At 31.4% G+C, this 15,397-nt stretch overlaps 2 protein-coding genes across 3 annotated transcripts; one reads left to right on the forward strand and one right to left on the reverse strand.

Moving 5' to 3' along the window:
• Positions 1-2,005: 2,005 nt before the first annotated feature.
• On the forward strand, positions 2,006-7,164 carry LOC130799956 (LEAF RUST 10 DISEASE-RESISTANCE LOCUS RECEPTOR-LIKE PROTEIN KINASE-like 1.2). Its single transcript, XM_057663260.1, has 4 exons — positions 2,006-2,945; positions 5,157-5,192; positions 5,480-5,743; positions 6,086-7,164. Exons 1-4 carry the CDS (start codon positions 2,129-2,131, stop codon positions 7,012-7,014), a joined length of 2,046 nt encoding a protein of 681 aa, XP_057519243.1. The 5' UTR covers positions 2,006-2,128; the 3' UTR covers positions 7,015-7,164.
• Positions 7,165-7,185: 21 nt separating this feature from the next.
• On the reverse strand, positions 7,186-13,369 carry LOC130799957 (protein SAR DEFICIENT 1-like). 2 transcript variants are annotated; one of them, XM_057663262.1, is made up of 6 exons: positions 12,983-13,369; positions 12,459-12,534; positions 11,374-11,920; positions 10,092-10,453; positions 9,620-9,716; positions 7,186-7,879 (listed from the first exon to the last, which is right to left on the reverse strand). In XM_057663262.1, exons 1-6 carry the CDS (start codon positions 13,081-13,083, stop codon positions 7,767-7,769), a joined length of 1,296 nt encoding a protein of 431 aa, XP_057519245.1. In that variant the 5' UTR covers positions 13,084-13,369; the 3' UTR covers positions 7,186-7,766. The 2 variants fall into 2 exon arrangements, with proteins under 2 accessions (XP_057519245.1, XP_057519244.1); XM_057663261.1 differs by lacking the exon at positions 7,186-7,879 and adding an exon at positions 8,643-9,104 and having other exon boundaries at positions 12,983-13,361.
• Positions 13,370-15,397: the final 2,028 nt, after the last annotated feature.

Here is a 15,397-nt window from a genome sequence, read left to right on the forward strand (position 1 = left end):
ATTTAATATTGGTTAAATTTTTTAAAATTTGACCACAAAAGTCTACATAATAACAACTACATATTAACAACTAAATAACATTGATAAAGTACATTGTAATTATTTTAAATAAATTAAATAATAATATTGAAATTAGAGGCCCTATAAAGCTAATACTCTCTTCATTCATACTTTAAACATTCCATTTCAATAAAAATGATACTCATATGAATAAATAGTAGATTATAATGATATAAATGTCCAACTTACTTGTTTAATATCAACAATATATAAAAAATTGAAAGTTCAAAACTAAAAATATGTAAAAATATTAGTAGAATAAAATAGATTTGATAGCAACATCCCTAGTAAAGTGTGCATAAATAAAGTCTTAAGGCTAACTAACCTACATCCCCCTACAATCTAAAACAATAGAAACTTGCGGCAAAAATATCACTCAAAGGCTCTCTTAGGATTCGAACTCGTGCCCATAATTTAACAATACACATTGACAACTAGCTAAGCTACGTTAGTGTTAGATTAATTGTCTATTTCAGAATATTAATGTAATTGGGCCCTGTGTGAAGCCCAGCTTGCACAGGGCTCTAGACGGGTCCGATTAAAAATCTAATATTTTGTTCGTTTGCTGTGAATAATCTTACTTTTAAATTATTTTCTAATAATTCAACATTAATTCTAAGTACGCTAAAAATAATCCAACTTTTTTTTTAAATTTTCTGGCAACATATCCTATTATTACCTATTATTAATAATTTGGTATGTTGTGGGTAAATATATGACAAAGGTTAGAGTATTAGAAAATAGTTAAAAGGTGAGATTATTAACAGCAGATTGGGCGAAAGATTGAATTATTAATGCCATTTTTCATATTAAAAATAAAAAAGAAAAAATAATGATTAAATTTATGATCGAATTTAAAAAAAGAATCAATTTTTAAATATGGAAATAATCCGAAAAAGATAAAAAATAATTCAAATTACGTAGAGCTGAAAAGATAGTAAGAAAATGGACAGTTTAATTGAAGGGGACCAGACAGGTGTGATGACCGCATAACAAAACTATAACATCCTCTATTTCAAAATATTTGCTATATTACGATTATTGTCATTATTTATCGTTTAAATTTATTTTATATTTTCTCCATTTTAAATTAGTTTTAACATTAGAAAAATAATATTATTTATTCATCTCTCTTAATTTGTGATTAGTTTTTAATCTATAAGTTAAAACATAGTTAAGAGAGATCTTATCTGATTTGTCTCGATTATTAATATTAAATTTTTATAACTTTTTATTATACATAATTAGAGATATGAAGGATTGAATTAGTGCATTGGATTGTGTGAAAAAACAAACGTTACAAGTAAATTGGGACGGAAGAAGTATACTGCGGCTAATGCATAAGAAAAAATATACTTTCTCCGTTCCAAATTAGTCGTAACATGGGCAAAAATGACACTATTCATTCATCACTCTTAATTTGTGATTAATTTTTAATCTATAGGTTAAAATATAATCAAGTGAGATCTTGTTTGATTCGTCTCATTGTAAAGATTATTAATATCAAATTTTTATAATTTTTTATTATTCATAATTAGAAATATTGAATTAGTGTATTGGACTGCCTAAAAAAAACGTTGCAAGTAAATTGGAATGAAGGAAGTAGTCAACTAGAATCTTATTTGAATTGTGCATATTAACTTTTTATTTTTAATTATGTATAATTCAATATATCAATACATAAATGACTAAAATAACGCATTAAACTGCATAAAAATATAACAAATATAATGAAATGCATAAATGAAAAATATATGTTTTGCAGTTTGCACAGAAATGAACATGTCAAATTATGTCAATAATGAAAGTCTACTCTAATTAGGTGGATTATTCGTTTACTGTTTGATTTTCTTTGCTTATTAATAATAATTTAATACTCTAGGTGAGTTGATCAATTAAAAAAATCGAATAAGACAAATAATTGTTTAACATAAGATACTAAAAAATCATTATCATCAACATCATCATAACATGATTGTCACAATTTTGACTTGTTCATCCTAATTACAATACTTTTGAAGGCAATTTTAATCAAATAGTTTCGTTGGATTCAAAAAATATGCGCTAAATGAATCTTACCAATTCAATCTTGTTTTTCATCTTCATCTTCATCATTTCTGCAATCGCGGATCAACGATTTGACGATTGCGCTCCAATCAAATCATCATGTGGCTCCAAATTCCAAATCGCATATCCATTTTGGGACAGCAGAATCCCAAATTATTGCGGCCATCCATCTTTCATGGTAGAATGTGAAAACGATTCATCCCTCACAATCACCATTAACAATCAACAATACACAGTTTTAGACATCAATTACTCTAAAAACGTTCTCACAATTTCAAAATTACAATTCTCAAAGGGTCCATGTCCGCCAAAACAGAATCAATTAGTCAACTCAACTTTCGACACCAAATTGTTTACCTACACTTCGAATACTCAACACGCAACACTTTACTACGATTGTCAAACCTTCAAATTAGGTTCAAATCCAATATTTGGATTCTCTTGTTCGTTTAGTTCATCTGGTAATACGTATGATGGAAGTTCTTCCGGTTTTCACACCGATCTTGGTTTTATGGCGATTAATACAACGGATGAATCAATTCGAAAATACTGCCAATTTAGGGTAGAAATTCCGATCCTCAAGAGTATGGCCTTACAACTTGTTAATGGTCAATCGAATATCCAGAATGTGTTGAAAAAGGGATTTGAGCTGAAATGGAGGATCGAGGATGATGGATTATGTGAAGATTGTTCGAAATCTGGGGGAAGATGTGGATATGATAATAAATTGAAACAACCTACTTGTTTTTGTGAAAATGAAGCAGATGGTTCTAATTGTAAGGCGCTTAATGCTACTTCAAATTCTGCTGCAGCGGCTGGTAATTACTTTTGGATTTGCTATTTTTGTCATAACTTAAATTTGCTAAACCTTTAAAATCAGGGGTGTTCAAAATTAAATACTAAATCGATTCGGATTCGGAAATCTGATTTTTGGGATACCTTAAAATACAATCAGATTCCGATCCGGATTTAACCAGGTATCCGGAATAACCGGATATCCGAAAATCCGGATTCCGAATACCCGGTTAAATTCGGGTTGAATCCGGATACCCGGTTTTATTAAAATGATTTTTTTTTTTGACTTTTTCGTTCAACTATGCGTTTTTATCTCTATTTTTTTTAAATATCTTTTTTATATAAAATTCAAATAATAACTCTCTAAAAATATTTAGCTTAATTAGTCATAAACCACAAATTAAAAAAAATTAAAGAATAACATTATTGCTTATTGGTTTAAATAAGGACAATCATAAAAAAAAAATTGCGGGAGAACAATTATATTAAGATTCAACTCAAGGTTAGCTTGAGAGATACTATCATTATTTTATTTACGAAAAAAGTAAATAAATAGATAAATATATAAATAAAATCGGATACCTCGTTTCCAAAAAATTTGTGATCTGAATCTGAACCCGGTATCCGGTTTTAAAACCAGGTATCCGATTCGAATTATCCGGTTTGCAAAAAACGAGTAAATTATTCGGTTTTGAAAATCGAATACTAGATAATCCAGATCGGATATTTCGGATCGGGCTTTTATGCACACCCTATTCAAAATAATTCTATTTTTGTTTGGAGTTTCACTTTTTTGGATTAAATCAATATTAATTTGGTAATAAATGAAAAAATAAATTGTACTTATAAAATTAAGGGGAAATGGTAAAAAATAAATTAATTTTTACTCGATTCGCTAAAAATAAATTTAACTATTGTTTATTTTTAAGTAAACTATTTATTCAGTATAATTGCTGAAAATAAACTTAACTGTTATTTATTCCTTGTTCTTGACTTACAAAGAAGTTTTGAATATTGTTATAAACAAAAGGTTGGTTTATTTTTAGAAAAATATATCTGAATTATTTAAAAATAAATAATAGGTGGAATTATTTTCAGCGGATCAACCATAAATTAGTATATTAATTATTTTATTAATAATTTACCCTAGAATTAATAAGGGTTAAAATGTAATTTACAAATACGAAAATAATCATTTGTCATGTTGAGGCTGTTTCATTAATATATCACCTAAAAAATCTCATTCTCCTTTTTATGTTCATTTTCCATTCATTGATTATCAAAATTCAATGTTCATACCAATTGCCAAAATTGCAATGTATTTGCTCCTCAAAGTCGTGGTCATCTTTTAAGTACAAGGTATGTTTGAATTCCCTAATCCCACCAAACAAAAAAAAATAAAAATAAAAATTGTGGACATCCAACTTTTAAAGTCTTGCAAAAACAATATCACCCCCAATTATCAAAGTTTCAAATGATGAATATGTCATCACTCATATTGATTGTTCTCAAAAATAACATTCATTTTGTAAATGCCTTGGATTATGATAATATTCAATAATTTGTCATACACCATTACAAAATCATTATCATATGCAATATATGTCGTTCATAAAAACTAATTAAATTCCGAAAAAAATTAGATGATAACAGACCATATGTGAACAGTGAGACTCTCAACTCGAGAATGACCAAGTAAAAGAAAACAAAAAACCCAGTACACTTGTAATATTAAAAACACGACATTTTGTTTATCCACTAATTAGACTGATTTTTTTAGTGTTTTACAATTTCTCTCATCTCCCTAAGGGATATCACATATAATTTCCTAAGTTGTCTTATCATATGTACTAGTATGTCCACAATTGAGATCTGCTTATCAAGCAACCAACTCAATTAAAAGTTGAAATAAATAGTTAAATTTGCTATCTATACTCTATCACGCCCCTTCATAATAGAATCCTTAAGGCTAGAACCGTGAATACAACACATATCCTCCTCATATGTGTCGCTAAATGTTCCATATAAAATAATTAGAGATGATGAGATTTGAACCTATGACCTTTCATCACGTATATCTTCGGTCTTCACCATTTAGCTCCTAGAAATAGGATTCATGTGGATGCTTTATAAGTTTCTCAGCATATCATAGGCTATCCTTATGAATATAGTAACTTAATCTTGTTCCCTTATCTCATATTTGAGCTAACTGTATTTTCTGTCTCTAAATGCAGGTAAGAAGTCTGCCAGGATTACACCAATTGCTTTAGGTAACCTTTTCCATATCACCAACATATTTGATAGAGGTGTTTATTCGGGTCATCGGATCATGTGTTTTAGTTCAATTTAAAATCTGGTCTTGTGTTCATATTGATTTTTACATAATTGAAAATCCAAATTTAAAGTCTGGTCAAACCAGATTCAGTTTCAAAGTCGCATAAACATCTGATCGTCAGATCTATTTTGAACACCTCTAATATTTGGCTTTAGCAACAAAGAATGTCTATTTTTTTTCTTCTCTTTTTCCTCTTCTATAACATAAGTTTTACCAACACAGGTGTAGGAATTGGGGTCAGTACACTTTTGAGTGGCCTTTTGTGCATCTTTTTATATCGATGGCGTCATAAAAAGAATGCTTCCAAAGAATTCCTGAGTCACAATTCATATGGCTCATCCAATGGTGCATCAATTTTCCCATTTTTACAGGGGAGTACCTATTTTGGTGTCAATGTGTTCAATTATAGAGAACTTGAAGAAGCCACCGACTACTTTAATCCCTTAAAGGAACTAGGAGAAGGAGGATTTGGCGCAGTTTACCATGGTACGTTGCTTTGATCATTGTCAAGAAACTAACTCAACTAAAAAACTTAAGTTGATGGCTAACGTTATTAGGATATTTTACTCTAACAATCATAGATATACTAACACGCACCCTCTCAAATAAGAGACTTTTAGGAAGTGTAAATATGATGTAACAAAGACATTTCTCATACCTACTGTTAAATATTCCACTTGAAAATGAGGGTGGATGAGATTTTAATCTGTGACCATTTTGTCACGTTAGAATCATATACCATGTCAAGGAACCAACTGAATCAAAAACTTAAGCTGATGGTTATGGCCCCATGATACGTTATATACTTACTAGTCTGTACAATAACAGGCAAGCTTCAAGACGGACGCGAGGTAGCAATCAAACGCCTATACAAAAACAACAACAAACGAGCAGAGCAGTTTCTAAATGAGGTTGAAATACTTGCTAATCTACGCCACAAAAACCTAGTCAATCTATATGGTTGCACATCCCGGCAAAGTAGAGAGCTTTTACTCGTGTACGAGTTTATTCCAAATGGCACAGTCGCGGATCATCTTCATGGAAAAAAGAGCAAACTTGGGTTACTCCCTTGGTCGACAAGACTAAGCATCGCCACAGAAACAGCAAGCGCCCTGGTTTACCTTCATGATTCAGACATCATTCACCGCGATGTCAAGACACAAAACATCCTTCTTTGCAATGACTTTTCGGTTAAGGTAGCGGACTTTGGCCTTTCTCGTTTATTCCCATTAGATGTCACTCATGTATCGACAGCCCCTCAAGGCACCCCTGGCTACGTAGACCCTGAATATCATCAGTGTTATCAGCTTACGGAAAAAAGTGATGTTTATAGCTTTGGCGTTGTATTAGCTGAACTTATATCTTCTCTGCCTGCTGTCGATATCACAAGGCACAGAACGGACATCAATTTATCGAACATGGCGATTAACAAGATCCAAAACCATGTTCTACACGAGTTCGTTGATCCTTCTCTTGGGTATCAGTCGGATTTTAAGGTACAGAAGGAACTAACAGAAGTCGCGGAACTCACTTTTCATTGCTTGAAAAGTACAAAAGAAATGAGACCAACTATGAATGAAGTTTATAATAGATTGTTAAGTATACAAGATGAGCAAGAAAGTGAAATGGATAGTGCAGAAGTAGTAGATATTCCTGCTGATGATGTCTTAATGTTAAAGGGTGATTTTTCTCCTGCTTCACCACAAAGAGAAGAATATCATTTGGTTACATGTTATAAACCTTATGCTAGTGTTTGATCTATGCTTCATGATCTTAAATACTACTCATTGATAGTAATTATTTTGTATAGCTAATATAATAAAGACATCGATGTTATGTGATCTATCTCTTTCTGTTTGTTTGAGTTTGCACTGTTAGACTCAAATATATATGAGTTTTTTGGGTCATATGGTTCATGAAATGAAAGCTTCAAAGAGGTTCAACAACGAAAAACAAATGAAAAATAAAATGCAAAGATGAACACAAGTGTTTATGAGGTATCTTGGATACCTCATCCTCAAATGTAGTTTTATTATATTGAAATTTACAATTATTATGTAATAAACTTCCCCTTATCTTGAGAACAATCTCTCAAGATCACAAATACTAAAGCAAAATAAGAACACTCTCAAGTTTCTAACAATGCAATAACCCTCTCAACAATATGTGTGTTTGTGGTGTGCTTTGTTCTATGAATAATGCTCCCTTTTATAGTGGAAAGGTGAGTATTATTCTTAGAACCTCTCAAATACTCACCATAAAGCACTTTTAACACCCCAATTAACTATGACAATAAACAATAAAGTAATGTACCATATTATTGCATAATTACTACAAATTTTGAACAAAAACTGGATCCAATGTAGTTTGTTCAACTACCGCTCGATCAAGCCACTACCTCGCTCGGTCGAGCGAGCTTCCAATGAAGCTACTGACTTGTTCTGGACATTCTGCTCGACCGAGCCAACACCGCTCAATCGGTCAAGCGAGACACTGCTCGATCGAGCGACTAGTCGAGCCACTCACAGTTTGCTTCTTTTCTTGTTGTTTCGATCAAGCAACTCTCATCAAACGTTCCAAACTTCAAACCATTCACATACGCCACATCTTTATCGACCCTCTCTAAAGTACAAGACAAAGCATGTTCGATTATATGTTTAAAGTTAACATCATCATTAAGATTATTGGCACTTGCTTTAACAGTTCAAAATTAAAGGGATATAGGAGTACATGTTAGTATAGGGAGTATATGTTAGTATACATGAAACTTTATATACACCAACTAATTGTAACTTTTCATATAATTGTTAGATTGGTGTGTCTATATTTATTCTTGTTTGGAGACCTTTGATTTTTGTTAGACTTTAATTTTGTAAATGTCAAAGTATTCGTTCGATGAAAATTTGCTCGATGGAGCAAATTGAAAAAAGTAAAAACAAAATGGCGTAAGTGCTAGCAATATGCTTGTTTGATCACCTAAGTGCTTGTTCGAGTAAGGTTCACTTGTTGGAGCAAACAATTCCTTTTGGTTTTAGTAGCTTCTAGTGTGTTTTAGTGGGATTCTTGTTCGGTCACTCGTTTGAGCACCCTTGTTCTGACGTGTTTGTTCGAGTTTGAATGTTTCAATATTTTCTTTAAAGGATGTGATACTTAGACAAATTACATGAGTTTCTCATGATGTTTACTTATTTAGTGGGAAAAAAAAAAAGGAATATTCTTAGTAGCTTCTCGGCCTTAAATTCTTGTCATCACCCACCTCCAATGAGTGACTTATGGCCCTTAGAAGAATATTGCCTTCCTTATTTCCCACTAAATATTCAATCAGAATAATAGGTTCAACACATGAAATTGTAGCAAGTATAATAAAACAGAGACATGAGTCACATGACATAACTAAGATTTTGTCTATACATATAAATGAGAGTATACAAGAGAATGCTTGGCAACGGCCAAAAAAACATCATATGATGTGTTCAATTGTATATAATTCCCCTTAAAACAGTTACTTAAAGCTTCTATTTAAGATCAGCTAACAAGTCACAAAAACACTTCCTCTATCCCAAATGCTCTCACTTCAAATTCTGAAATGTAGCAAAATCAAAAAAATAGAGGAGTAGTCGCACTAATAGAGTGGAAAATCGTAATCTAACAAGCACACCAAACATATTTACAATAACAAAGCAAGTAGCTAAAGTAAGCTCTTAATTCTATTAGTAAAACGTTTGTAGAGATGATTCCCAATTAGTCCCTAAATCCATCAATTCTGTGCTAACACCGCCATTTACTATCTCATATTGATATTGCGTTTCATTATTGTTGTACCTATTCCCAACCAGTTCATAAATCCCTGCAAAAGTTTCATTTTGCAAAAGAACATAATTGTTAGATCTTAATTAGTTATATAATAGTTTTTGTTTCCCACAAAGTATATAGCGTTTCATGAAGCTACAAGCCTACAACTATTAGATTATATTTTTGGTTGAGTTGGTCTCTTGATATGGTACTAGAGCCAACATGACGAAAGGTTATGAGTTTGAATCTCATTCAACACTTATATGATTCAAGGGGAATATTTAGCAACGTATATGAGAGGGCATGTATGTGTTGCATACATACTTCTAACTCAAAAAGTGTTCTTGTGTGAGGGAGCGTGATAGAATACGTAACATATTCTGATACTTTAACCATATGCTTAAGCTTATGACGGATTTGGTCACTTGACAGTTTCTGACAAAGTATATAATGTATCATGGGGCTAAAGCCATTAAATTATGCTTTTGGTTAAGAAGATCTGTGACATATTCAAAAGCCATCTTGATAAAAGTCAGAGTTTAAACATGTATGTTTCATCAAATTGCTTACCTTCAAATTGCTCATTGATTGGTGTTTCCTCAACTTGCAATGACTCCCAATTTTCATAGGCTTGCTTTACCAACCCATCAATCATCTCTTTTTCAATCTGCCAATGTAAGTCATGGGTCATTTTATAAACATCTCACTAAACGTACAATAAAACCAAAAGATTGAATAGTAACACCGTCATATTCTTTTGTCTTTCTGAATTTGTTACATAAAGCTAATTAAAATTTAAACCTTTTACAATTATGTAAAAAATTCAAAAGACGAAAAAAAGTAGTAAGTCTACGTAGTAATTATACTCTACAAAATTAAAATCAAATGATGACAAAGAGTTCTCGTCGCCAACAGCATTTAGCGACAAAATAGCAAAAATACCCTTTGTCGCTATCCACTTTGTCGCCAAAACAAATGTTTGTCACCAAACTTGACAAAATAGGCTTTTTATTTGTCGTCAAACTTAAAATTTCAGTCGTACCTCATGTAAAATATCGGTAGCACGATAGTGTTGTCCATTGATGTTGATGCTAAAAATGTTACAAGAAGCATCCAAGAAGATGGTAGAAGTAGAGTCAAAGTAGTACTTGTAAAGCTTAGTGCCCAAATTACATGTCCTAGCATGCTTTAAGACAGTGTCCCACATTTTATCGGACATTTCACCCTTATCTCCTCCAAGTATTTTCTTTAGTCTAGTTGGGTGCACAACTGATAGTTTCAAAAAGTCTTGCACATTTTTAATGCCTGCCTCTTCTAATCTTTCATGGAATTTTCCATCTTTGCCAATCTTTTTTAGGCGCCATACTTGGTCGTCTAGCATCGGTGGATAATGCTTCTTATATGCTGCCATGTCACAATAGTAATTATTAGTCTATGTATTAAAAGGTCATAACCGTGGTTTTAAGTACGTGTAAAATTGTAACAGACATATAATATGATTTTAGCTAGATATTAAGTTTAATTTATTAATTTTTTTGACAAATGAATGATGGATGGTTTAAGATCACAAGGTAAAGGAGGGTTTGAGTGGGTTTTTTTTTTTTTTTTTTTTTTTTTCTGAAAACTGCAGACAAATCATACTCGTTCCCCCAAGAAGGGAGTAAAGAAAGATGCGCGCAGTCAAAAAAACCCCCAATTAATTCCTGCGCCCAATAGGGGTGGAACCCCAAACCTTCTGTTCCACATGCAAATGCTCTATCCATTGAGCCACAAGCGCATTTAAGATCATAAAAGGTGTTTAGACGAATATATAATTAAGGTCTTAAAATATAGTAATTGATTTAAGCCAATTGTTTCGTTAGCTATCATGAAAATATTTAGAAACAATTAATAGTTTGTTGCTGGTTAATTATTAAAGAAAAAGTGAATTAAAAAGTCAAAAGCTAATGAAAAACCTACTCATAATAGCTACTTTTTGACAAACTTTTTGGTTATTTGACTAACCAAAATGTCAAATCTCAAAAGCAAATGAAAATATCTCGTAGTTTGTTTAGTTAAATCAAGCATTCTTTAAACTTTAAATTTTGTGAGATGTAAAATAAATAAAAGATCTAACAAATCATTCATTATGTTGAATATTACTTTCTTTGTCCCCAAAAAACAACATGTCTTTTATTAAATATAGTATATTAATTTATAGTTAATGAATAAGTTGATGAGATGAAGTGAGAAGATATGTCAGTATATGAAATTTAAAAAAGGAATGGCCATTGTAAAAAAGAAAAGAGCGCGAAACAAGTAAAACAAATTTAAATAAAACTTACATTCTCCACGTTGGTCCTTGACCACAAAAGCCTCTGTTAAAGCTTCAACAATCCTTAAATTCTTGGAACTTTCACCAACAACTCTAGCACCAAGTTTAAACTTCCTACTACGTGTCCAGCTCGAATTATCGGTAATCTCAACTTCGCCAAGAGTTATGGAACTTCCACTCCGAATCGTGTAATTAACTTCTTTCGAAACAAGAGGTGGTTTTCCCGATCTTTGTTTTATAATATTTTTATTAAACTCGTCAACAGACCAAGAATCTAGATCAAAATCACCATCAATGACTACTATTTCTACCTTTAAAGTGTTGGGTAGGGTTTTGAGGGCACTTTCATTTCCAATTACTTCTAATTGAAGGGGGTTTTGGTTGATGTCTAAAATTTTGTTACTTGTAAAAATGGTGTTTTGTAATTTTTTATTGGTGAATACCAATTTTAAGTAATCTAATGAATTTTCAGGTGCATGGATTCTATTTCTCAAAGAGGGATATCTACCCATGGTACGTATACTTCTTTTGATTCCACGTTCTACTTCTTCACTAACCTAATAAAAAAACATAAATATATAAGAGTATTCATTAAAAAAACAAAAACATAAATATAAACAACTTGTCTTAGATTTGACCGTCTCATATAAGTGATCACTTTAAGACTATAAAAGGATCATTTTCAAAATCGCAAATTATTGTGTGAGACGGTCTCACAAAAAAATGCGCCTCAAACATAGATTAAAAAGCTTATCTAACATTATATGAGAATATGAGCTCCTTGTTTGATGTCGTCTCACCAAGAAACGATATCTCATAAGAGTAGCTCTTTTAAAATTATTACTGATTAATTTAAGGTTATAAGTAATCACTTTAATACGATAAATGTATATTGGGCTAGCCAATAGAGATGGTCTCAGTTTTTGTAGAGACAATCTCACCGAAAATACACTTTATATATGAGTTAAATAATCTAATTAATACAAATTATTATAAACTTCTTATGTTAAACTCACAACTAAGAGATGATTTCCTAGAAAATTTCCTAGAAAAGTAGCTTTATACAAGTTTTTGGTTAGATAGAAAGAGTCATACCACACGTCTCAGCATTGGCTCAAAGGACTTGAAGAAGCATTGAGTAGATGTCGCCATCATTACTTCTCTAATCACTCTAAAAAAAAATAAAGAAATCACTTTTGTTAGTTAATTTTCCAATTCTTAAAAAATAATTAATTGGACAGTTAAATTATTTATAATTAGTATTTAACAGACTAGTTGAAATAACTTATTATGATGAACCAGTCAATCTACAATAAGTTGTTTCCACCAACGTGTTCTAAATCAACCATTTCAATCATTTTTAAATCAATAATTGTTAGGGTTCTAGAATATGTTATATATAACATGTTTCTTACACGACAGCCCTTTGGACTAAAAGTGTGGATGTAACACATATTTTCCTTATACCTAATATTGAATATTCCACTTTAAATAGGGAGTTATCGAGATTTAAATTCGTGATTTATTTTCACATTAACTCTGATACCATATAAAAAAAACTAAAAAAAACTAATTCAAGAAAAACGAAGATAAGTTCAAATAAGAATATAATTACATACGAGGCAAAAGAAGGCATGCGTCTGAATTTTTTTTCTTTTGGTTGATGGTCGTCACTCTGGAGTTGGTTATCATCATTAGCAATAAGCCGTTTTGTAGCCATTTAATTTAATTAAAGTTAAATAATAACTGAAAAAACCAAAAACAGAAATATTGATGATGGATTTAGAAAGAGAATAAAAAGTTTGAAGTGAATAATGCCTAGAAAAGAATGAAGAGATGGTAGTACAAATACTGAAATTTATAATAATAAAAAGTCAGTCAACGATTAAAGTAATTGTTTTAATTTGGAGTTGGAAAAATTGTCAAACAGCTGAAGCTTCATAGGATGGTGAAGAGAAGCAACCGCGTAACATCCAAGAATTGCTGAGATAATTTAAAAGAAGCTAAGGCATGGAGAATATGGAATAGTTCTAGGCTTCTAGCTAGTCAAAATAACATTCTTTTTCGCCGATGCTATTTTGTGGTTTTTAATTTGGATGAGTTTTAAGAGGGTTAAATATAGACAATTTTTTATAATTGTTAATAAATCAGTCACATTTTAATCCGACTCGAAATTGATCCGGAACCTGATCGAAAATGACTCCACTGGAAAAGTAGGTCAAATTAAACTGAATCTAAATATGACCATTTTGACCCGTTTTCAGATCCACGTTAGCATTTTCAGCTCCACGTCATCATTTTTAGCCGGGAGCCACTACAAAATAAAATTATTATACATATATTTTGTAAAAAATTTAATGATTGCCGATAAAACAAAAGTCAACAACCCCATTGAGTTGACTCAAACGCGTTTCAAACCCGACATGATCCGAACCTGTACTAAACTAAAATTCATATGTCTGTTTTGGCAAGTCTAATTGTTTATAATAAAAGTAATAATAAAATATTTATAATCAATCTTTAATAGTAAATATTATATACAACTTCATATAGGTAAAAAGGGCATTAAATATATACAACCCAATGAGATTATTTAAAATTCCAGAGAGTAATAATAATATAAATTTATGATAGTTACTCAATGACAGAGGGATCTTTAGAGGGGTCTTTAAGAGTGTGCAAGGTGATCGATTGTACAAAGCCTCTTCTTTCTATCATATATGAAAAGATTAATAAAATAAATAAATATTTTAAGTTTATATTAATAGTTTATTAATAATATATATATATATATATATATATATATATATATATATATATATATATATATATATATATATATATATAAAAGGCGCATGTCAAGAGACCAACTCAACGAAAAGCTTAAGCTGATGGTTGAGGCCCCAGGATATGTTATATACTCTAACACGCCCCCCCTCAGAGAAGAGTCCTTTGGACTAGAAGTGTGGATGCACATAAGTGCTGAATATTTCCACTTTAAATGAGGGGCGGTTGAGATTCGAACCCGTGACCTCTTGTCACGTTGGCTCTAATAACATGCTAAGAAACCAACTCAATTAAAACCTTAAGCTGATGGTTAAGGCCCAATAATACATTATATATTCTAACAGCAGAAAATAAAAATTTTATACAAAATTCTAATTTTTCAAGACCGCTTTAGTCAATGATAATCGATGTTAATAAGTCAAGATATCCGCGGTCCCTCGTCAATGTGAAGTATGTTAGGTGACATTACAAATGTCTTTGTCTATCAATAGACAGGTCATAAGTCACAATTAACTAAAGGGTGAGCTTAGTTAATTTAATTTGCTTTTTTTTGTATTTGACCATAAATAAATTTTTGCTTAATATTAGAGCCTTGGACATAAAATAATTTTTTTTGTTTCTTATAAAATATTAGAAGTATCAATATAGCGCTTTTAAGAATTCGACAAGAAAATTGTTGTTTTATAAATAAAAATTGACTAGTATATTAAGTGTAACACCACGGCTTCTCGGATCGCCGGTGACTATTCAGGCAGACTGTAGACTGGCCCCACAGACCAACACAAGTTTTTCCAGCACACTTTGACCTCACTCGTGCGCACCCGAGAAAACTTCCCAGGAGGTCACCATCCTAAGATTGATCTCCACCAAGCACGCTTAACTGTGAAGTTCTTAGCAAATGGGATCTCATGAAAAGAAGATGCACCCTATTGATATGAGTAGTCTATCACTCCTTTTTAAAGCTAAATCTGGGGTATCACATGAAGTGTACCAACTATATTGGCTAGATCTGACCCTCTAGAAGGTCCAATGAATTCAACGTACTAGTTGGGTTTTACAAAAAGCAGATGAGCTATTATATGTGTTAGAGTTTAATCCAAATAAATCAAGAAAGAACACAATAAATATCAAAAGCAGAGATTGCAAAACAAAGAGAAACAACACAAGACTTGGGAGGTGGAGAAAATCCTAATATCAATGTGATATTGGACTATAAAACTCCACCCTTAACAATTGAATGAATATTA

The sequence above is a fragment of the Amaranthus tricolor genome, chromosome 14 (genome assembly GCF_026212465.1).
Source record: "Amaranthus tricolor cultivar Red isolate AtriRed21 chromosome 14, ASM2621246v1, whole genome shotgun sequence".
Taxonomy (NCBI): Eukaryota; Viridiplantae; Streptophyta; class Magnoliopsida; order Caryophyllales; family Amaranthaceae; genus Amaranthus; species Amaranthus tricolor.